This window comes from Myotis brandtii, unplaced genomic scaffold (assembly GCF_000412655.1).
Source record: "Myotis brandtii unplaced genomic scaffold, ASM41265v1 scaffold266, whole genome shotgun sequence".
Taxonomy (NCBI): domain Eukaryota; kingdom Metazoa; phylum Chordata; class Mammalia; order Chiroptera; family Vespertilionidae; genus Myotis; species Myotis brandtii.
Genome location: NW_005360124.1, coordinates 7,390,863 through 7,413,270, shown reverse-complemented (window position 1 = coordinate 7,413,270; position 22,408 = coordinate 7,390,863). Strand labels below are relative to the sequence as shown.

The 22,408-nt window shown below is 41.6% G+C and overlaps 1 protein-coding gene across 2 annotated transcripts in view; it reads right to left on the bottom strand.

Annotated features, from left to right (window-relative positions):
* The window catches only part of PRUNE2 (prune homolog 2 (Drosophila)), a 211,639-nt gene that overhangs the window by 69,805 nt on the left and 119,426 nt on the right, over positions 1-22,408 (bottom strand). The window contains exons 7-9 of one of the 2 annotated variants that reach the window (XM_014541265.1): positions 9,087-9,245; positions 4,270-7,168; positions 520-4,173 (exon numbers count right to left, since the gene is read on the bottom strand). In XM_014541265.1, coding sequence (XP_014396751.1) covers positions 520-4,173; positions 4,270-7,168; positions 9,087-9,245 — 6,712 coding nt within the window. Of the gene's footprint in view, positions 1-519; positions 4,174-4,269; positions 7,169-9,086; positions 9,246-22,408 lie in introns of those variants that run through there. The other variant, XM_014541264.1, reaches the window with a different exon arrangement.

The window sequence follows — 22,408 nt, the reverse complement described above, 5'->3', positions numbered from 1 at the left end:
ATCTAAGGAGAGACCTGTTTAACAGATGGCAGCCAGAGGTGAGGTAGCGGAGAGGCTGGGTGCAAAAGGTGAAGGGATTAAGAAGTAGATTGGTAGTTACAGAATAGTCCCAGGGATGTAAAGTACAGCGTAGGGAATACAGTCAATAATATTGTAATAACTATGTATGGTGCCAAGAGGGTACTTAAAATATCAGAGAAACACTATGTAAAGTATAGGATTGTCTAGCCACTATTCTGTATACCTAGAACTAATACAAAGTAATACTGAATGTAAACTGTAATAAAAAGATATTTTATACCAAAAAATATGTTTAATCTTCTCATGTACTCTCAAAGATAGGTATTATAAAAGCAGGAGATGTTACTGCTGTAATATAGGACTTGGCTATGTAGGCATGCCTTGCAAATGTAGTTAGTTCCCATTTACCCACACGGGTAGGAAGAGTATGTTTTGCAAATGGGTTAATTGAATGAAAGCAGCAGTTTCTGGGGGTTGGTGGAATGGGCTGGTTCTTACCGTTTGATGGTCCTATGTCTCCACCTGCTGGTGAATCTGAATTATCTGTTTCTACTTCCCAGTCAATGTTTGATGGAGACAACTCCATGTTGGAATCACCTCTGACAGGAAAAGAAACTGACTCAGGGTCTTCATGAATATGCAGTACAACCAGCTGGTGTCCAGGTTGGCTGATTTGGGTCTCAGTGTGGCTTTCCTTGCTTCTTTGATCAGGTAGAGTGGAAAGCAATATCTCTCCTGCTTCACTCCCCACAGACTTATCCTCTGGAGTCCCAGCTTCCTGTGCGGTTTTGACACCACGAGCAGGTTCTGTGAGGTAGGACAGATCAAAGGGAGGCGTGTAAGGTGCCAGTGATTGCTTCAGAGCATCTTCTTCCATGGGGTGGTCACCACCATAGAGAAAGTGTTCAGGCTCTTTCATGAAATCTTCATCAATATTTTGGCCCATGACATCACATTCAAAATCACCCCACGAGGCTTCAGATGAACAGATATCTTGCTTCCCAGTATCCCCATCCACTGGCGTATCAGGATTGCCTTCTGATAGTGTCAGTTTACTCATGTCATCTATGGTTCCCGTGGACGTGTTGAGACCTGAGGCATCACTGAAACTGATGCCTTCGCTGACATCCAGACAAGTGTCCGAGACTAGCAGAGCGTCGGGAACTGAGGCAGGGTCCTCAGCAGTCAATGGCTGCTCGAGGTCCAACAAGGCTGCTTCCCCTGTCTGACTTTCAGGAGAAAAGTCCTCTGAGATCCAAGAGCTGTTGCCATCCATGGTTGGCTCTTGGTGAGTTACAAAAATAGCGGTTCCCACCTTCTTAATCATTGGGATTGTTCTGTCTACGGGCTCCCAAATTGGTGCCATCTCTGGATCGGCTCCTTCTTCTGATGCTTTTAAACCTGTGTTGTTTTCATCATTTATTTCAGAAGGTTCAGGAGAACCACTGTGAGAGGCAGCAGGCTGAGATGAGCCATTTGTGTTTACTTGATCGCTCGTGGGAGGCAGTGGAATTTTGTTTTCAGAACATGGTTCTGAACTGTATGGAACAAATTCCTGCCCAGGCTCGTGACTGGGTTCTTCATCCAGCTTTGGCTCGGTGAGATATAACTCATTGGCTTCCCCTTCAGGTCCCATCCTAGCGCTGATGTGCGGCCCAGTCTCTTGCTTGGCTTCATGATCATGACAAATATCAGGGCTGTTGGAAGCCTGAGAATTGCTGTCCTGGTCACAGTGAGTCAGTATATCAGGATTATCACCATCTGCTTTCAAACTGAAGGGCTGCTTAGCATCCATCCACAAGTCAGGCGAAGCTGAGGCCAACTGCCCACCCTCTTGAAAGTTGCCATGTAAGATATCTGGAACAAATGTGCTTTGGGGGCCCTCACTAGGGGTAGAGCCATCCCATTCAGCCCCTGACTTCTTTATCAACTGGGTAGAAGAACTGACAGCAGGGGAATCTTTGGAGGCAATGCATGAATTTGTCATTTCACTGGGGTATGATTTTTCTTCCTCCCACCAATTTGTTTCTTGACACTCAATAGTTGAGACATCAGATGTAACACATCTATTTTCATCTATGTGAATAAATGCTGGGTCTGGCTGATCCCAGACCGACAGCACTGCATCATGACACTGCTCTTGGCTAGGTGTTTCAGAAGTGAGCTTGTCACCAGCAGAAGACATGAAAGTTTGCTCTCTGGGATCCTTTTCTTTAATTTGGTCCAATATTACAAGCTGGCTAAGCTGATCAGCTTCTGGATCTGGCTGCCGTGGTTGAATGTTCCAAAGTTGCTCATGGGAGTTCTCCGCATTACTATCCAGAAAGGGTGACTGATGTTCATCACTGAAAGGATTAGTACAATGTGTGTCCATGGATTCCATATCACCCTGAATGGGTATGCCCCAGGGACCCATGTGTTGGTATACGGAAGAATTTATCTCTAGCATACCACCTGAGTTAGATAGCTCCCCCTCAAATGCACTCTCAGTTGGTTGCCCTTCCTGAAGAGATGCATTCCACCACTCAGTGCTCTCAGCTGGGAAATCAAGCATTTCCAGTTTAGAATTATTTTCATTCTTTGGTTCAGTTTTGGGAGATATTTGCCATATGATATTTTCTGTCTTCCCTGTTTCTGGAGATCTCGTCTCCTTATCTACTGCTATCATCTGTGTTTCAGTTTCCTTTACTGGTGAGAAATTAGAGTGATCAGGGCTGCTTTGTGGATTGTCACAGAATGGGTTTGATGTGTTCTCATTCTCTGCTGGTCCTGAACTGCCTACATAGGCAGATAATTCCTCAGACTTTGGATCTTCCATGTCCAAGAATTTAGATTCATTTAATGAGTCCCAAGCTTGGGGTTCGCTCTGAGCAACCTGGCAAGTGACCAAATGGCTCTCTTCCTCCACTGACTCCTCATCGCCTACGCTATCATTGTCGGAACCTGAGCTTGCTGACGTGAACTTGGCATCCTCCGGCTGAACAGTGTCAGGAATATCACGTTCATTTTTCTCCTGATGGCTAACCACTAGATTTCTTTCCTGATATGCACCTGAATATTCAGAATATTTGCCTGTTTCAGGGCTGGATAAAGAGGAAAAGGAATCACCATCTATTGAGTCATTCCATATCTCTAAATATGTAGGAACCTTGTGACCTAAGCTCCTTTCAAACTTGTCCATGCTGTTTTTCTCCGGGTCCTTCATTTCGGTAATTACTTCTACTTGGCCATCAGCAGTAATTAGTCCAGATTCTTGGTGATTCTGTTTACTCCAGTCATCTTGAGTCTCCTTCTGACGCCCAGTATTGGGTTCATGATCCCAAGAAAGCTGTGCAGCCGAAGAATCATTGAGGTCAGGACTTGAGGCACTGGAATGTGAATACTCACTAGAAACACTCTCTCTGTCATAATTTCCTGAAGAACCGGCTCCTGGAGGCCTGTTTTCAGCACTCTTACCTTCAAGATTCGTAGTTATCTCGGAACTTGTGCAACTGACCTGCACATCACTGTCTGTAGGGCCATCCCAAACATCAAGGCTTTGGGGACATGCAGGAGGTGGCTCTTGGTTCACTTTCTCTGGCCCCAGAATGTTACATTCTTCAGTTATCTCAAGATCCATTTCAGGTAAAGATACATTTTTTGTTAAAGTCAGCTTATCTGAAATTTCAGTAGTTTCACCTGAATTTCTGTGATTCACGAGGTGCTTTTCACAGGTCTCTTCTGCCTGTTGGTGGTCTGTGGACACATCTGTTTGCACATCACAGGGGTCTGAATTGTAAGATCCCTCCTCTTGCTCTAGAACCTCCTGGGGTTCCTCAGTTTGAGGACTTGAAGTTACTGAATGAGAGCTGATTTTGCTTGACTCATCGCAGATTTCTTCATGTTCAGATACAACTAGGGGAGAGCATTCCTGGTCGCCTTGTCCTTTTCCAGAAGTTCCCGAGGCTCCATCCATCACCCCTTCCTCGCTCAGGTGCTCCCTATCAACAGCTCTGTGGGTTTCTGTCTCACCCTCACTTTGTCCATAGCGAGGACCTTCCCAGGGATCTGAGCATTCAACATGCCCTGGATTCTCCAGCCTGGTTGCCAGGGACGCCGCCGTATCACCTGGCAGGTCTCCTCTGCACGTGTTTTCCTCGTCTGGACCAAGTGCTGAGCATTCAACATGCCCTGGATTCTCCAGCCTGGTTGTCAGGGACGCCTCCGTATCACCTGGCAGGTCTCTGCACGTGTTTTCCTCGTCTGGACCAAGTGTTCCTGACTCACTGGCTCCAGAGGCTTCTAGAACATCTGGGATGGTACTGTCCTTAATTTTTTCTGAGGCACTGGGAGTTTCGGGAGGCACTCCGCTTTGTTCTGAATCTGTAACATACGATGGGCCTGGTCGCATTAATGATGACATGTCGTTATCTCTCATGACAGAATCCCAAATACTATTTGCGATGAGCTGTCCGCTCTTTTCATTCAGCACGTGATGTTCGCTGGGAGCGGTTTCCTTGCTGTGCTCATAAGAAGCAGGGTGTCCCCAGTCTGCCTGGGTTGCTTCCTGATACTCCGTGCCCCATGGTTCTAGCTGTCTCACTGAAAATCGGGTTTCGGGTTCGGTACCTTCAGCTGTGTGTCCTTGTGCTTGACCTTCACCAGGGATCGTCACACCTGCGCTGCAGTCATCCCAGTCCAAATCGTTATCCGAGATGGTGGCAGTGGACTGAGTGTCCTCCAGAATCACTCTGTTCCACAAGTCGAGGTTGTCGGGGGCCGCCTGCCGGGAGTTGGTGCTGCTGTGCAGGAGGGTGAGCTGCCGGTTGGTTTCGTTGTACAGCTGCATCATGCTGGGGTTGTCGTAACTGGACTGGCTGCTCTCCCCAACGTCCTCCTCCACGGAGACGTCCTTGTCATCTGTGGGCTCTGTCTTGAGTACCTCTTCATCTGGGTTGTCAGTGGCATTTCTTTCAGAACTATTATCTGCATGAGGTGGAGCCCACATTTCTAGGTTCCCAGGACCTGAGCTAATTCGATGTCTAGGCGGCTGCAGTGGTGACTGAGGAGGGATTTCAGCCTCTTCCGTGGGAGAGTTAGCATCTTTTGACTCAAAACCTCCCTTGTTAGCAAGTGGCTTGTTTTCGGTTTCTTTTTCATCTCCAGCAAATGTTGGTGATGTATAGGAATCGGAGGTGGAGTAGTTGGTATCTAAGGGGGAAGGCACCGAATCTTCCCCTATGTTGGAGGCACTGTAATCGGAACACTCATATGACAGGAAGGAATCTTCCCAAGGAGCTAAGATGTCTGACCCTCTCTTCCTGATACTCTCCTCAAAAAGGTTCCACGAATCTACCTTTTCATAGACTTTTCCCCTAATTTTTGGCTCCATGCCACCATCCTGATCTTCCTTTGTGGGCTTAGAACTATTCCATGCGTGATCTGGATCAGACCTGGGGTCTCCTGGTATGAGGATGTCAGCCCTGGAGTCATGGTTCTTTTGGCCCCAGATCTCTGGAGCAGCTTCATTACTTGCCTCACGGGGCGACCTGTCCACCAGGTCTTCTGCAGGAAAAGAATACCCACTTTTTGCCACGACCCACTCATTCGGGTCTCTCACAGAAGGTGACTCCCCACTCGTTGGGTGCAGATTCCAAGTATTTTTTAAAGCCTCGGTGTCATTTTCTTTACCAAATGCACCCCAGGCTGGGAATGACACTGTGGCAGCTGGTTCCCCGCCATCCATGGGGTTGCCCCACGGCTCAGGCATTGCTGTGGGGGAGCGATCTGAGCGCCACAGAGCAGCAAAGTCTTCTATCAGATGGTTTGTTCCCTGAGGAGAGGCGTCTGGCAAATGTGACTTCTCAGTGGGCAGGTTCTGAAACTGCAAGCTTTCCTCATGTTGGTCTTGAACGTTCTTGTGGCCCAGCCCAGGCTGACCAAATTCTGACTCCCAGGGACCTGGCTTTGAGCATTCAAGACTCTTTGGTTGAAATATAGAATCGGAGGCTCTCCTATCCACCGGGCTTGGCTTATGATCTTTCCAGGACTCGGGGCTCTGGAAGACGGACTCCTGTTCACTGGAGCTCCACGTATCTGCAATGGTTTTAGAGTCAATTTCCAAACCACCCCACCAGCTGCTGCACCGCGCACGAGGCTGAGGTGGCCCTGTGTGACCTGCGTCGACTGTTTTGGGGGCCATGTCTTCTGAACAGAGTAGAGCTGGGTCTTCAGTGGATGGTGAGCTTTCTACAAAGCTATTCATAGGTGTTGGTGGGACTCTCTTTCCAGGAGAAAGAGACTCCTCTCCCACAAAATCTGTCAGGCTCGAATTTCTTTGAGAGTTATCCCCGGGGCTTTCTTGTTGCTGGACAAACTCCTCATCAAATTCCACAAGGTTATCTTTGCCAGCCTCCGACAAAAGCGAGCTGGATGAATAATTAGACATGTTCCTTCCCATCCCACTGAGTCCTTTAGGCCCCAAGGGGAGCTGTCCTTCTGACGAATCGCTGTTGGGGAAGAAGTCATCTGATGGGGAGTAGTCAGCAGAATGGGAAGATGGTTGGGACTGTCCAGAAACCATGGGTGTTGGGTCAAAGTGGAAGAGGTCAAAGTGTTCCCCATGTTCTCTGGACAGGGCGTGCTCCTCCACCACTGCCCCTTCAGGGATGGGACTGTAGGAATCAAACCCTGGGAGGAGGCTATGGTGAGGCCCGGCACCTTCTCCCACTGGACTGTCATCGCTGAGGAAAACCGAGCTCTCCTTGGATGAACGGCTGCTCCTAATGGTGGCCAAACCGCTGTCTGGGCTAACGAGGTCTGTGTTGACATCCACCTGGGCCTGGTTAGAATCGTTGAGATCTGGAGGGTTTTCTATGAAATTCACAGAGTTGGGCTGTGGCTCTATGTCAGAGCCATACAGCTCCATAATCCCAGACGACCCCTGGGAGAGGGGGGCGCTGCCTGCCACGGCTTCGGTGGAAGATGTCCGGCTGTTGGAGATCATCTCTGGACACCTCCGATTGATGACTTCCTTGACAAGGAGAACCACCTGGTCACAAGTCACGGCAGGGTTCTCCTGCTGGTACACCAGGATCTCATCACAGCCACATTCAAAGGGCTCCAGCTCTAGGCAAAGATTCTGACACTCTTCCAGCTCACAGCAAATCTGTTAGGGAAACACAGGGGTGTGCATGAGCACTCAGGTACTCTCTGCTCTTTGCAATTCCTTTTTCTTAATTTTTCTTAATATAAAATTAATCTGTGTTCATCTGTCTTTAAAGAAGAATTCAAATAACTGGAAATTGTATGATGCATGGAAAGTCCCACCAAACAGACCACCAACTCTTTCTCTAATCCTATCAAATTGGCTTTTTATTGAACTCAAAATGCAGGGGCTCACTTTTGCTGGATTCTGAGAGTTGTAGGAAAAGAGATCTAAAACCACATAAATCTTTTCCTTAGTGTAATATAACACCATCTTCCAACAGAAGTGGAAGTGTGAAAAAAGGGCAAATTTTTTCAAATTTGAAAAACACACACAGAAATAATGCTGGTTGCTGACAAGGACTAGTGGGAAAGCTCCCTGGTTTTAGGAAGTGTTGGGGATATTTTCACAAGGGGCTTTTGAAATGGTCCCACAGGATTAGTGAAGGTAACAACATCTGCAGCAGCAGAAGCAAGAGCAATAATCATAAGTAACTACAGAGCTTGCATAGATAATAATAGTGATTAATAATGAACATTTATTGAATGTTTTCCTATGCCGAGCCCAGTTCTAAAGGTTTTATGTGCATTATCTCCTTTAATCTTCATGACAATTCTACAAGGTAGGAACTCTTCATCCCCGTTTTGACAATGAGTAAACGGAGACCCAGGAAGATGAAATACCTTGACCAACCACATGCAGCTAACAAGTGAAGGAGCCACATTTTGAACTCAGACAGTCGAGCTGCAGATGCTGACCTGTGACTAACAGTGACCACAGGAACAAAGAGGGGTTCCTTAGGAGTGAATAGTCCTGACCCTGTATTGCTCCAGGTTCCAAAGAGCTGTCTCTGGTGGGGAGGCTGGGTGAGGAAAGGAGAGGTGGGGTGGAGGCAGACAAGGGCTTCTAACCCCTTCTTCTGCTCTTCTATGTTGGTCTTTTAAAAATTAACCTTTAAACAATTGATTTGCTACTAATTGTCATGTGTAAAACCACCATGCTGAAGGCTGAGGAGACCTAACTCCTGTCCATAGGAAAATAAAATTCAGCTTTGAAACCCAAGGCAGAACAAAGCACTGAAGAGGCCTCAGGCTGATGGCACAATGCACAGTATGGGTCAGAAAGAGGTACCAAATGCATCTGTAGCAGGGACAGGGGCCTCTTTAATTTTTGGACATGAGAAAGCACAGGGCAGCCTTATAGTCAAGAAAGCCCCGGTAGGTCTCTTAAGATGGGAACCGAAAGTGAGGATGCAGAAAAGTCGAGACTTTGCCCCTTGCCACCTGTGGATACAGGAGGTGTCTAATCCATTAGCGAGGAAAGACTGGTTGATGAACCATTCTAGGCCATGGTATCCATATTATAATGAATCATGTATGCTCTCATATTATTGAATACACCTGGTTTGGTATTTTGATTAATTTTGTCTACATTTTATATACTTTCCATAGGCTTGTGTTAAAAGATTCAGCTCTCAACTGAGAGGGTCCAACTGATTACCCAGTCAGAATTCTAGTACCTAGAGGCTAACTTTGATTAAAGCATCAGATCCACAGCTACTCAACACTGGGCACCAAACAGGCATTCAGGCAGGGACTAAGAAAACAGCACTCAAAGGAAGACTGGCCCTCGTTTGGATCAGAAAGCTATGATCTATCCCCCTCTATGGATTCATTCCAGAAGAGAATGGTTATGTGGTTCTTTTAAAAGGCCCAATGTACAAAATACCCCCAGCAATTCTTAAAACTCAAACTCTAGGACTTTTTCTTCTGGGCCATTTTCCTTATGCCACCAATCCATTCCCATCCTCCACCACCTGCTCTGAGAGCAAACAGGTCAGGATGCAGTGACACGTACCAGGGTTGGAGGAGATCCTTACCTGACTGCACAGCTCTAGGTTCTCGGAGTACACAGCAATCTGTCGTCTTGGCTGCTGCTCCTCCGATAGATAGCTGGCCAAGAGGATGAGGACATCAAAACCGAACTTGTCTGCAAATGCTTTCAAATCACTGGTGATATTGCCGTGAAACACATAGTTCTGAAACAACAACAGGCAATTTGATATTAATGTCAAACTGCTCAGCTTTGGGTGGTTTGCCACAAATTTGTCCAGTCCTATGCTGTATTGCGACAGAGATATATTATTAGGTACAAGTGAAATAAACACTTCGAGGAAGTTTGGAAAGTTTCATGCGATGGCTTAAGACGTACCTTGCTTGTTTGTTTTCCTAAAACCAAGAAAGGAAGGAGCCTTTGCCGTGATTATTAAGAATAGTTTAGATAAGAAACAGATACCTTAATAAGATCTCTGTTTTTCCCCTAAAATATTTATTCAAATACTGACTTTCATTTCAAATACTGACATTTTATCTTATTGATCCTAGGACATAGGAATGTCTGCTATTATTGCAACTTATCACTAGAAAAATAGCAAGTAGGAAATTATTGTTCTTTCCTATAATGTTTTCTAATGATTATTATTAACTTCAAGCAGAATTCATAAGGATGAACCTAGCTGAGTTTACTGAATGCTTTTTACCCCCTTTTAAAAAAAATCGGACCTCTTACTATACACGTGTATTCAGTAGATGTTTAGAAGATGGTGTGAAGGCTGTGATGTCAGATCTGCTTGTTCTATGTGGTAATAAGGAGAAATGAATAACTGCAGAAAAGTCAACTGCTACCACAGAGTACCCAGACCTATGGCTCACCTTCTCGGAAAGTGTACTGGCCTTTTCAAGTTTGATGAACTACAACGAGAACCACTTTGCTGGCATGGGTGCCTCTTTTTCTTAAAGAAACACAGTGAAGACCAATGTCTATTGAATGGAGAGACACATATACAAAATCAACCTGTGCTACATAATCCTCCATCACGGCATATATGTGGCATTACATATAATCATCACATATAATCAATCAATTGACAGTGTATTGTGCTACTTAATGAAAATCACCATGATAATGCACTCAAGATGAAGAATTCCATTAATTTTTTTCTGATGACAAAAGTCATCAGAATTATGCATGCCCTTGGTAAAGTATTGAAGCAATACAGAAATGTATACCACATGAAGTGAAGTGCCACACACCCCCTCCTCAGATAACTAGCTCAACAGCACAGTGCATATAGGTGCGGATTTGTTCATGCCCAGATTAATGTTTGTATGTTGTAGCTCTTTGAAATGTGTGGATATGATGTTTGTGGCTTAGACTATTTACTAGACTATTTAAAATATCCATATTACATGTCCTCTAATTCTACTGAGTTCACTCTCAAGGTCTCTGAGCCCCTAAGAGGGTATAAGGGACACTTGGCAAGTTTGTGGGCTCAGCCCATCACCAGCTTCCACACCCCAAGGGGCCTTTGTTCTTTACTTCTGCGGCAGCCACTCTTATTAGGCATCTCACGAGGCCACTTTCATTCACTTTTTGGTTACAAGGAACTGCACATGGGAATTCACAAAGGCCTCAGAATATATTGCTGATGAATACCAAAGGCCTACTGTACTGACTTGCTAATGAAATCTATGATGTTCAAATACACTAGCTTTGGAAGCATGTGTTCCAAAATGCCTACTGTCAGCTTTGATGCTTTTTATTTATTGTCCAAGTGTCATATTAACAATTTTTAAACGGATACTTAAAAAATTAATTCACTCACAATCAAAGTAGATATTTGGAATAAACTTAAAAAATAAAACAGACCTCAGATTATACATGTGCATTCAATAGATAAAATTATTTCAAATAATCCTTGGTGTTATCCATCAAGAGCCTCAATATTGAACTTTCTGCCAGATATGGTTCCAAAGGAAAACAAGAATGGACAGCAGCTACGTATATTTTATCTCCAGTGACTGAAGGCTTTAGCACAAGAAGCTTTACAATTTTCTTTTAAAATATATATGTATATTTTTTTAGAGAGAGTGGAAGGGAAGGAAGGAAGGAGGGGGGAAAGGGGGAGAAGAAAGGAAAGGAGAGAGAGAGAAAAACATCAATGTGAGAAAGACACATCAATTGGTTGCCTCACACACACACCCAACCGGGGGAAGGGGTTGAACCTGCAACACAGGTACGTGCCTTTGACCGGGAATCAAACCTGTGACCCTTTGGTGCATGGGCCAGTGCCCTAATCACTGAGCAACAGTGGCCAGGACCTTTCAAAATATTTTTAAATTATGTACATAAAACCCCAAAATGCATTTATAAACTCCTGAAAGAAGACACAACATTTCTAAGAGTCTGACACATAATAAAATTACCATGACACTCCCACTGTGTCACTCAAACAAGAGAGAGCAGATTTTACTGGTATCTGAGGGCAAGATTAGGATTCAGTAGAATCAGCATTATTCAAAGCCATACAAGTGGAACATTTGCTATTCCAAGATGTTGGCTGAGCTCCAATCTATTGGGATTCTTCTGTGTTAAAATGATAGCACTAGGGTCTTGCTGGACTCAAGTCCAGGGCAGAGTCTCAGGCCATGCCCCAGATCTACCGAAACAGAATCTGCCCTTTCCACAAATCCCAGGTGATGTGATGCACATGGAAATCCGAAAAGCACTGCTCTGGGGCGGGATTATTAATGGGTATATTTTCCTATGAAGCAGTCCTTTGGGTTATCTCAACGCTATCCCAGGACTTACTGATTCACACCCTCAGGCCCTTGCTCCTCACACTATCCTCATCATAAAAATCAGCCTGGAGTGTGTAGTTCTGGGCTGCTTTACATCTTCTCATTTCGCAGATTGAGGATTAGCTCAAGAATTTGTATTTCATTATGTACCGCAAGTGATTCTTGGGCTCAAACACCCTTGAGTAGCACCCTCCCAGTTTTCCTCTGGGTGGCCCCAAATTCCACAGGATCAGATGCAGTATTGATAAAACAAAGATTCCTGGGACTCATTTAAGCATGTTAAAGAAACAATACTTAACCCCAAAACAGAGATCATCAACAACTTTGTCCTACCCATCCTAATAAAATTGTCCAGGCCAGTGTGCATCCTACTGTCTTCAGGATAATGCCAGGAGTTTCATGTTTAAAACCGAATCAAACAAGGGGATGAGTGAGAATCTTCAGGAATCCAGGAGTCAGAGGCTGTTTGTTCTGCTTTTATGCTGGTGCTGTTTGCATAGGAGATAATTTATTATTGTCTTCTAGCTACGCAGGGAGTCATGTGCTGCGGTGGCTCTTATGTTGCTGACAAGCTGGGCTGGCCCTGAATAAACAGCACTTCATCATCAACACAACCCAACTGTAGATACAGGTTGGCATTTCATTCCCCCCCATTTGCCGTCTACCTGATAAATTACTGTTTTAGTTACGTGTATACAAATACTATTTGTTAATCTGCTCGAACGTCTCCAAAATGCTTCCCCCACCTTAAGTTAAAATTATATACATTCATATGTATGCATAGCCCACTCAGTTTTACCAAAGATTTAGAACACAGAGGGATCCTCCTTTAATTTACCATCCCCACCCCAATGCAGCCTTCCACATTTCAAATATGACCCAAGCCGGAGATGGCTGCATGGAATTTAGGAAGTTCCTTTACTAATTATTACAGCTGGGAACCGACAGGCAGAAATCCAGGCTATTCCCATCAGTTAGGAAGCATGGAATCGATCACTAAACATCTTAGAGATCATGAGTCCTTTTGCCGTAGTAACTCAGTTTTGGAATGAGTAGGGAGGCCCGGAAATGGGAGACAAAGCCTTTCTTATTTCCTGACCAAAAGCTAAGGTATAGATCTCAAGGGCCCTTAGAAGAGGTTGATGATCACAGTGACAAAGAGCAAGGAACAGAAATGATATAGCTCTACTTTAACCGAGATACAACAATACAACAAACGAGAGAGTAACAGTGATATGTCCAATAGATTTACTGAATTTGTGGTTGAAAGTGTGTGAACAAATGCAGTGGAATTCCCATTCTCTCCTATTTAGTTCTCATTCCATTGCTCTGAAAAATTTAATCTTTATGCCATATGCTGATAGCTTTAGTGCATCACTTGAAATAAAAGTGATCTAGTAATGTCTTATGAACATATGAGTACTTAAATGTCAATAGTCCTTGAGAGAGAAAAACCCACTCTTCTTACATTGTTTATTCATGGGTGGGCAAAAGTGGGGTTACAACTGTGAGTGCGTGAAACAGAGTTTATTCTTGTATTATTACTTATTTATTGTTTCCTGAAGCCCTCCTGCTAGGTTTCTGCTCCCATCATTTTACTCAAGCTGCTGTTCTTTAAAGTTCCAAATCCAAAAATCACTTCCCTGTTCTTACTCTATTTGACTTTTCCAAAGAATTCCATGAGGTTGACTCTCCCTCCTTCTTGAAACACTTAATTCCTTCACTTTCCTGACATCACATTCTCCTTGTTTTCCTACCATCTCATTGGCTGCTCCTCAGTCACCTTTGCTGGTTTCTTTTTCTCAGCCAACCTCCAAATGTTCACTATCCAGGCTTTGTTTCCAACCTTCTTTATTTACACATTCTCCCTGGTGATTCACCCAGTCACATGGCATTCAAACCATCTATCTGCCAGTGACAACCAAATCGACATCACCTGAACGCTAACCTTGCCTATCCATGTGACATTTCCTTGTAAATGTCTAATAAGCATTTCAAATACAATACAACCTACCTCTGCCCCAGGTTCCTCCATATCATAAATGGCACCACCATCTATCAGTTACTCAAGCCAAATTCATAGGAATTATTCTTGATTCTTTTCTCATTCTTCATGCATCAGCAAATCCTGGTAACTTCACTTCTGAAACACAGCCCAAGTCCAAACATTCCTTCCCTTTTCTCCGTCTCTATTACTGTCACAGCCACAGTCACCATCATCTCTTGCCTGGACTCTGGTGGCAGATCCCCAACTGGCCTTCCTGAAACTGCTCTTGTCTCCCTAATGTCAGTTCTCCACATAGCACCAAGAGAGAGCTTTTAAAAATGTAAATAGACTCATGACACTCTTCTGCTTAAAACCCAATCAAAAGTTTCTCAATGTAATTATTATTATTTCTATTTTAATTTTATTTTTTTCAATTATAGTTGACATTCAAGATTATATTAGTTTTAGGTCTAAAACGTAGTGGTTAGACATTTATATATTTTATTAAGTGATCCCCCTGATAAGTCTAGTACACACTTGGCAGCATACATAGTTATTACAATATTATTGACTATATTCCCTGTACTTTACATCCCTGTGATTACTTTGTAACTACCAATTTGTACTTCTTACTACCTTCACCTTTTTCACCCAGACCACAATTCCCCTCTCATCTGGCAACCAGCAGTTTGTTCTCTGTATCTATGAGTCTGTTTCTATTTTGCTTGTTCATTTATTTTTTATTTTTATTTTTTTAGATTGCACATATAAGTGAATCATATAGTATTTGTCTTTCTCTGTGTGACTTTTTTTAACTGGAAGGAGAAAGATTTGATGTCCTTCAGATGATATAATCTTAGATATCAAGATATAATTTTAATTATCAAGGAGAAAAAGTAGACATAGCAAATAGAAAAATAGTTGTAGAAAACAAAAGACAATTCAGAGTTGAAATACAAATGGCCAATAAATATCTGAATTCACCGATAATTAAATAAATACTTTGATAATAAAATATTCCATCTTCTTTTTCCTATTATTGGAAAATATTTCTAAATGGGCATTCTCATACAATGTTGGAAATATATTCTAAATAAATAATCAGATATACACAAAAAAGGTTTGTGGAAAATGCTAGTCACTGAATTATTACTTTAGTAACTATAGTAATAACCTATCCAACAATAGAGAAATGATTAAATAAACTATGGAAAATTCACACAAAAGAATATTATGCTGCTATTAAAAATCATGCTATCAAAGAATACTTAATGACACAGAAAACACTCATGACAGTGTTAAGTGAAAAATAATTTCTATAATTATATAAAATAGAATGTCATTTTTGTATGTCTTTGAATAATATGCAGTGAAACCTAATGTCCAATGGATATTAAGATACTTTGATATTAAAGTTGTCATAATATAGTCACATTGGTCATCTAAAATCTGATTGTGTCTCTCCATTATTTTAGGACACTCTCTCCAAGGTTTCTAGTAAAGGCTCTGGAGCCGGCTGAACCCCAGAGTTAACCCTGGGTTCTGCGTTTGCTAGCTGGACAACTTAAGTGAGTTATTCACCTCCCTGAGCCTTGATTTTCCTCATCTCTAAAACCCCACCTCATAGGACTGTTGAAAGAATTAAGAACATATATCCAAAAGCCGGCCTAGTACCTGGCATAGAATAGACAATAAACATTACTGTAGATCTCTTTTCTTTCCTAATTCTTAAGCTATCAAAAGATCATTCTGAGGATTCAAGGGATTAAACTGATTCATAAAAAGTATTTTATAATTTCTTGGTATGGGAACTGGCTTTTTATTACAATTTCTTGCCTTATATCTTCTATAATACAAGTCAACTTTCAAATAATAATCACATTTAAAAGTGATTCATATGCAAAATTCCTAGATGTGAGAGGATAGAAGAAGTTACAAAAAGGTAAACATGAAGCCATGCCATTTAAAAAATGGTGTAGGATACAGATACTCTGGGTGAGGCAGTGTTTATCTCAATAGATTCTTCATTCTTAATTCCAAGTGAGACTCAGTGAATGAGCTTTCATTTTTCACTACACATGTAACAGCTTTTAAAGCATCAAAAAATGAGTAGCGATCTTCCCTTCAGCTAAATCACGGTGATTGAGCCTTTTTCATCATTTCCACAGTTTCACCTCCAAGTGTTATATGACCTTCAGTGGATTTTACCCCAGATGCTAATACCTTCCATTTAGGTCCAGCATTCTGGGCTGTATGCATAATCCAAAACAGCTGTCTCTCTTACAAACTACAAATGAAACATATTGAGTAAGGCTTCTATTAAATGAAACAAATTATTTTCTAATGTCATAGACAAGCTATTCCTAGATTTATTATATCTGAATCTTTTTTCTTCTTGCAGGAAATGGAAAAATCAAGTGAGCAGGTATCATCTGTAGGTAGGATGCCTGTAGATAAAAATCATTACCAAGATTAAAACAAAAGCTTGTACAGCTTCACTTTTGAGACTTGTGAGTCTTAGAAACACAGTTTGACAGTCCATAACTACCTTGTAAGCACAGTGGGCCAGTGGGGATTGCTGAGTTACTGAAATTTAAGAGGATAGTTTGACATTTATATTTTGCATGGATTTATTCTAGACCGAAGACTATTTTTTAATCAAGATATAAGAAAAATGCTGAGGTATGTATGCAAATGTTCTAACTGAAAGCTTTATGATTTATGCTACCAAAATTTCATTATGATGTTTAAAATATTCAGCAATAATAGTCTGATAATTTTGACAGGAAAATGATTTATGAGAACACAAAATGCATAAATTAAGAGATTTTATTTATTCTGTTTTTTATACACCTTTTAATTGGTAAGCAAAGATATTTCCCATGTTTTTACCAGATGTCATTTTTAAAAAACCCTATTGTTCTTACTTTCATAAGCCAGTCAAGGCATTTTAGTGGTACAAACTCCACTGGGTTTATTAAAACTGTATTAGACACCATATTTTGAAAATACAATGAGACAGTGTATGTTCTCATTTTTGGAGATAAAGAAAAAGCTGTTTTGTGAAAGATTTTGTTAGAATTAAAAATATTACAATATATAAATATGTTACATATATATACATATCAATAGAATTTTCATTTAAAGCAATAGGACATCGCCTAACATAATTTAATAAAGCACTGCTTCTACATAAAGCACTCTGTTAAATGCTTCGCATCATCTCATTTAAATTTTAAGATGACCCAATGGAATAGGTAATATTATCTTTTTTTTTTGCATTGAGAAAATGGAGGCTTTTGGAGGTTAAATAATTGATTTCACATAGCTCATATGTGTGAAAAACAGGACTTGAACCCAGGTTAGTTTGACTTCAGAGCCCATGTTCTAACCTCTATGTTATTCTTGAATGGAAACATTTTCATCACCAAAGATACTACTAATTTCATTTTTAATTTAATAAAAAAAAGTTATGTGCTACTTCATATACTTCTGTCTAGTATTTTGATTCTCCCTAGTCATTATACACAAGCAAGCCACATCCTTGCTTTTAACAAATAATATGTGTTGCTTAAATTTTTGATGATCCAATATTATTGTGCTTTAAGATCAATTTCTACTTTCTCATCTACTCTATAAAATATAAATGTAGGCTGATCATTAACTTATATGTGTATAAACCTAAAATTAAAAACTTGTCCAAAGAAACCACTATAACAAATAATGCTGTGATATTCTTGCAATAATATGTACTTTAAAAAGGTTGAACATGTATTTACACACACACACACACACACACACACACACACAAAGCAGGAGAACTGGCATAATTCCTGGTTACCCAGAATTATTCTCATGTACCATAATTTTTTTTGCTCTAATAGCTTAGACATACACAATGGAAAAATCCAACGTTGTCATTCAGTATGTAAAAATCTCATCATCTAAGGATGCTTCCAACATTACTTTTCTTTTTCAAAAGCCCCCCAAAAACAGGAATTAGGATTGCAGGAAGCAGGCAGGGAGACAAAAGAGGCAATTGTTTTCCCTGAGAGTGGGCATTTTAATAGAAAAAGCCTACTGTATCACCATCATTTCAGGCAAAGTCTTCTTGTACCGGCACAACTGTCAAAGATAAAATTAAGTATAAACCTGCAGATGCTTCAATTTAGGTCAAGCATGTCATAAGCATTAGAGGAGAAACCAAGAGTCTTTTAGGCAATCACCTTTGTAAGGTCATCATTTGGGTTCTGAAATTCAAGAATAGGGTGGTAGAGCACATGTTTACTGAAATCCGAATGTCACAGTTTTCATGTCAATATCTATTACCTCCTATAACCATATCATTAATAAAGAGAGTGAGACAGAGGAAGAGTGCATTGGGAGATAATTCATCTGAAAGCACAGGCTTGAGTTAAGGACTTCTTGAAATGAAGTGGGCTGCTTTCAGGCCAACCTGAAATCAAGTGTGGTGAAGTCCTGCCTCAGCCTCATTAACTGTGTCATTGAGAACCAATGTTACAGGGAGTTGCCCTGGAAAAAGACGCTCCTACGAGAGAGGTCCTAAGCAGGCTCTCACACTAGTTAACAGTAGATTGAATTCGTGCATGTGGGGAGGCACACAACCAATTAGAAGCAAATAAGTCATCACCTCATTAACTAGCTCAGACTAATTTAGGGACAGACCTTAACCTTCAAAGCTTTTCCATACAGTATGGATTTAAGGACTCAGTGACAAAAAGGCCAGACTGTTGTTCACCTAAGGGCCCCTTTTGTGTTCATGTATGTTTATAAGGATTCCTACATGGGAATGAATCATTTAGGACCCACCCATAATGGGAAATCCTCTTATTAGGCATGCTGTATTTTTGTTGTTTTGTTTTGTTTGTTAATACTCAGCTGAGGATATTTTTCCATTGATTTTTAGAGAGAGGGGAAGGGAGACGGAGTGACAGAGAGAGAAACATCCACGTGAGAGAGACCCATCGATTGGTTGCCTCCTGCACACATCCCGACCAGGGCGGAGGAACCTGTAACCGAGGTACCTGCCCTTGCCCAGAATCAAACCTGAAACCCTTCAGTCCATGGGCAATGCTCTATCCACTGAGCCAAACCAGCTAGGGCAGGCATGCTGTATTTTTGAAGTGGTAAAACCTGGATAACACTCTAGCTATCGAATAATAATAATAAATGATTTCCATAATTGTGTATAGATGTTTTAAAAAATCCCTATTGACTTTTTTTGAGCCATGAGCCTGAACACTTACGGCTTTATTTATTTTCCTTTGTAAAAATAAATCATCTAGTTTGAACAATATTTCAAGAAAGCAGGAGACCTTCCTTCCTCTGGGGGTGCCCCTTTCTGATTGATGGAAACCACCAGCCACGTCTCCGGAGTGCTTTGCTGTACGTGTACACACACACTTCCGATGTCTCTAAGCTGTGTCAATATTAACCTGACCAAATGACGATCACACTGTCTCTTTTGTTCCTCACGCTTCTCACATGGGGAGCACAATATGGCTCTTGTCAGAGGTGCTTCATCATTTTGGCTCAAGGAAACTGCCAGTACAGTTTGGGATTCGTTCTTCATGGGCAGATATCCTGATGGGTCTAATGAAGCCTTTCTGCTGACAACTCATTTGCTAAAAATACCCCACCACCACCAAGCTTAAGTGGGGAGTACAGTTGTGTCCCCTTTGCTATGAATCCAAGAAAAGTCATTTTTTTGAAGTCTAAGAAAAAAAAATCTATATATCAAGGCACATACCTCTCACCACTCCTATGTGAGTTCTTGCTAGTTTCCATGTGCTCCCTGATAAACTTTATGACATTCTTAAATTGGAATATAATAGGGTAAACACCAATCTTAGAGCTCACACGCAGAGCCAACAGTCTGTGTGTGCCATTTGTTGCAATCTACGCTAATTACCAGAAACCCCCTCCTGAAAACAGATATACTCTGGGGTTTGTGGTTTTATTTTCCTTTGATGAAGCCTGTGTGTGGGGAGCTGAAGGAATTCATTTTCAGGTAAGGACACTGTGTTGTCATAACTCTCTTGGTTGCAAGTCACAAGACCGTGAACTCAAACTGGCATAAGAGAGGGTCAGAAGGATCTGGGAGCATCCTCGAAGAAGCAAAGGAAGAGTTGGGGGACAGGCTGGGAGGAGGGCGGTTGCCAGGGCTGTGCTGGCCACCTGCTTCTCCATCCCCTTCCTGGCTTCCTTCTCATCTCCTACAGCCAACTAGTGTTCTCCATGTGGTGGGAAACATGGGCGGTCGCAGTTCCATTGTAGCCCTTTCCATTTTAGTCACGGCCCACTCCCTCTTGGTCTTGAGTTTGAAAACCCTGGAGAAGGAATTCTGCACCAAGCAACTGAGGTATATTGGGAAGACTATAAAATACAGACATGGCGCATGTTATAACAAGAGTGATGCGTTAAGAGTCACTTCCTAGAGGAGGGGTGCTGAGCAGATAAACCCACAGATATCAGCACAAAGCACTAACATGTACACATCCACGTACAAACACACATGCACATGTACATAAATGGTCTAAAACCTCTTACACACACTTCAAATAATTCCCAAATTCCCATTTATTTCCAGCCCACAAAGCCCAGTCATAGGAGACATGATGCTTGGAAGGATAACCTCAGGGAAGTAATTTGGTTAACTTTCATTTGAATGGAAATTTGCACCTAATGAAGAAGGGCTTTCTAAAGAGGAATGACAAAACAAATCTATAAAAGTACTAAGCTTGTAAAATGAAAATTATGCTTTAATCAATCAAAAACATATAGAGTCATCTAATCAATCCAGGAAAACAAGGCCAAGTCTTCTTAATCTGTATTCTTTCAGGTCAATGGAGGGATTCTCTTTCTGGCCCCGGAGTCTTCAGATGCTCAAATCTCTTACCACAACTGTCAAATTTTCATTGCCATTTGTACCCTGCATATGAGGCATTCAAATGCTTTAAATACAAATTAGAAATGATCTATAGACCCTTCCAACAAGGGAGCGTATTTGAGCTAACTCTGATAGAACAGGAGTTGTGTATATAAATATTTTATACAAGAGTTATTTATAAAAAGGCGTTAAGCAGGCTAACTACAGAAAAACAGTTGGAATTCATAACAGGTTAAAAAGAAATAACTTTAGAGCAGAGCTTCTCAACCTCAGTGCTATTGACAATTGGGCCGGTTAATTCTCTACTGTGGGGGCTCTGCTGTGCATTATAGGGTGTTTAGCAGCATCCATGGCCTCTACCCACTCAATGCCAATAGCAAACTCCTTCCCCTAGTTGTGAAAATCAAATATGTCTCCAGATATTGTCAAATGTCTTCTGAGGGGCAAAGTTGCCCTAATGAAGAACCACTGCTTTAGAGAATAATAGTAGGAGACGCTTGTAAACTTAAAAAAAAAATCATATCACTTTCAACATTTTTAGAAACATGGCATAAAGCAAGACACATCATTAATTCTGTCTGGTTTAAGAGATAGGAGAACTAAAAAATAAAATCATGAATGGGAAGCATTTATGTAAGTATTAGTACCAACTGGCCAAATATTTCCTTTTTCTAAGCTGGTAAAAAAGATTTAACATTTCCATCAATTATCTTGTAGTTTATAGTGGTATGCTTATAAAATAAACAGCATTTTGATTACCTTACACAAAGAAAAAAGCAGAATTATGTAAAAGAAAGAGGCAGGATTTTACTAAAACATCTACTCCCTGTTTCAGGAAAATGAGATTTTCCTAGGTATCTTCCAGAACTTTGTCAGTCTAAAAAAATTGTATCAATCCAGGTCAGTTATAAGTAAACTAGAGGCCTGATGCACGAAATTCATGCAAGAGTAGGCTTTCCTTCCCTCTGCTGCTGGCACCGGCTTCCCTCCAGCCGCCAGCAGCTGGAACCCAGGCTTCCCTCGCAGCCCCGGCTTTATCTGGAAGGTCATCTGGAAGGATGTCCGGTCTAATTAGCATATTATGCTTTTATTATTATAGATAGGGCATTTTAAAACACAAAACTTTATATTTGGGATTCCTCAAAATGACACACATACTTTAACTCCATTATGGTAACCCTAAAATAGGGCAGCTATATGAGTGCAATGCAACATGCCTGGGGCATTGCAAGTGTTCAATCAATGGCTAGCATCCTTGTCTGATAACAGGGTACATGGAAAAATTCAAAATCCATTTTTGCCCTAGCCAGTTTGGCTCAGTGGTTGGAGCAGTCCTAGGATTGAAGGGTCCCAGCTTAGATTCTGGTCAAGGGCACATACCTTGGAGGCTCAATGCTCCAGCCCCAGTTGGGGAGCATGAGGGAGGCAATCAATTGATGTGTCTGTTTCACATCAATGTTTCTCTCTCTGCCTCTCCCCCTTCTCTCTAAAAATCAATGGAAAAATGTCCTTGGATGAGGATTAACAACAACAACAAAAATGTCCATTTCTGAGCCTGAATTATCTGAATTTGTATGTCTGCATCTCCAGTTCTCAACTCTGGTTGTACCTTAGGAATAAAAACTATATGTATACTTACCAAGGAATAAAAACTACATATATAT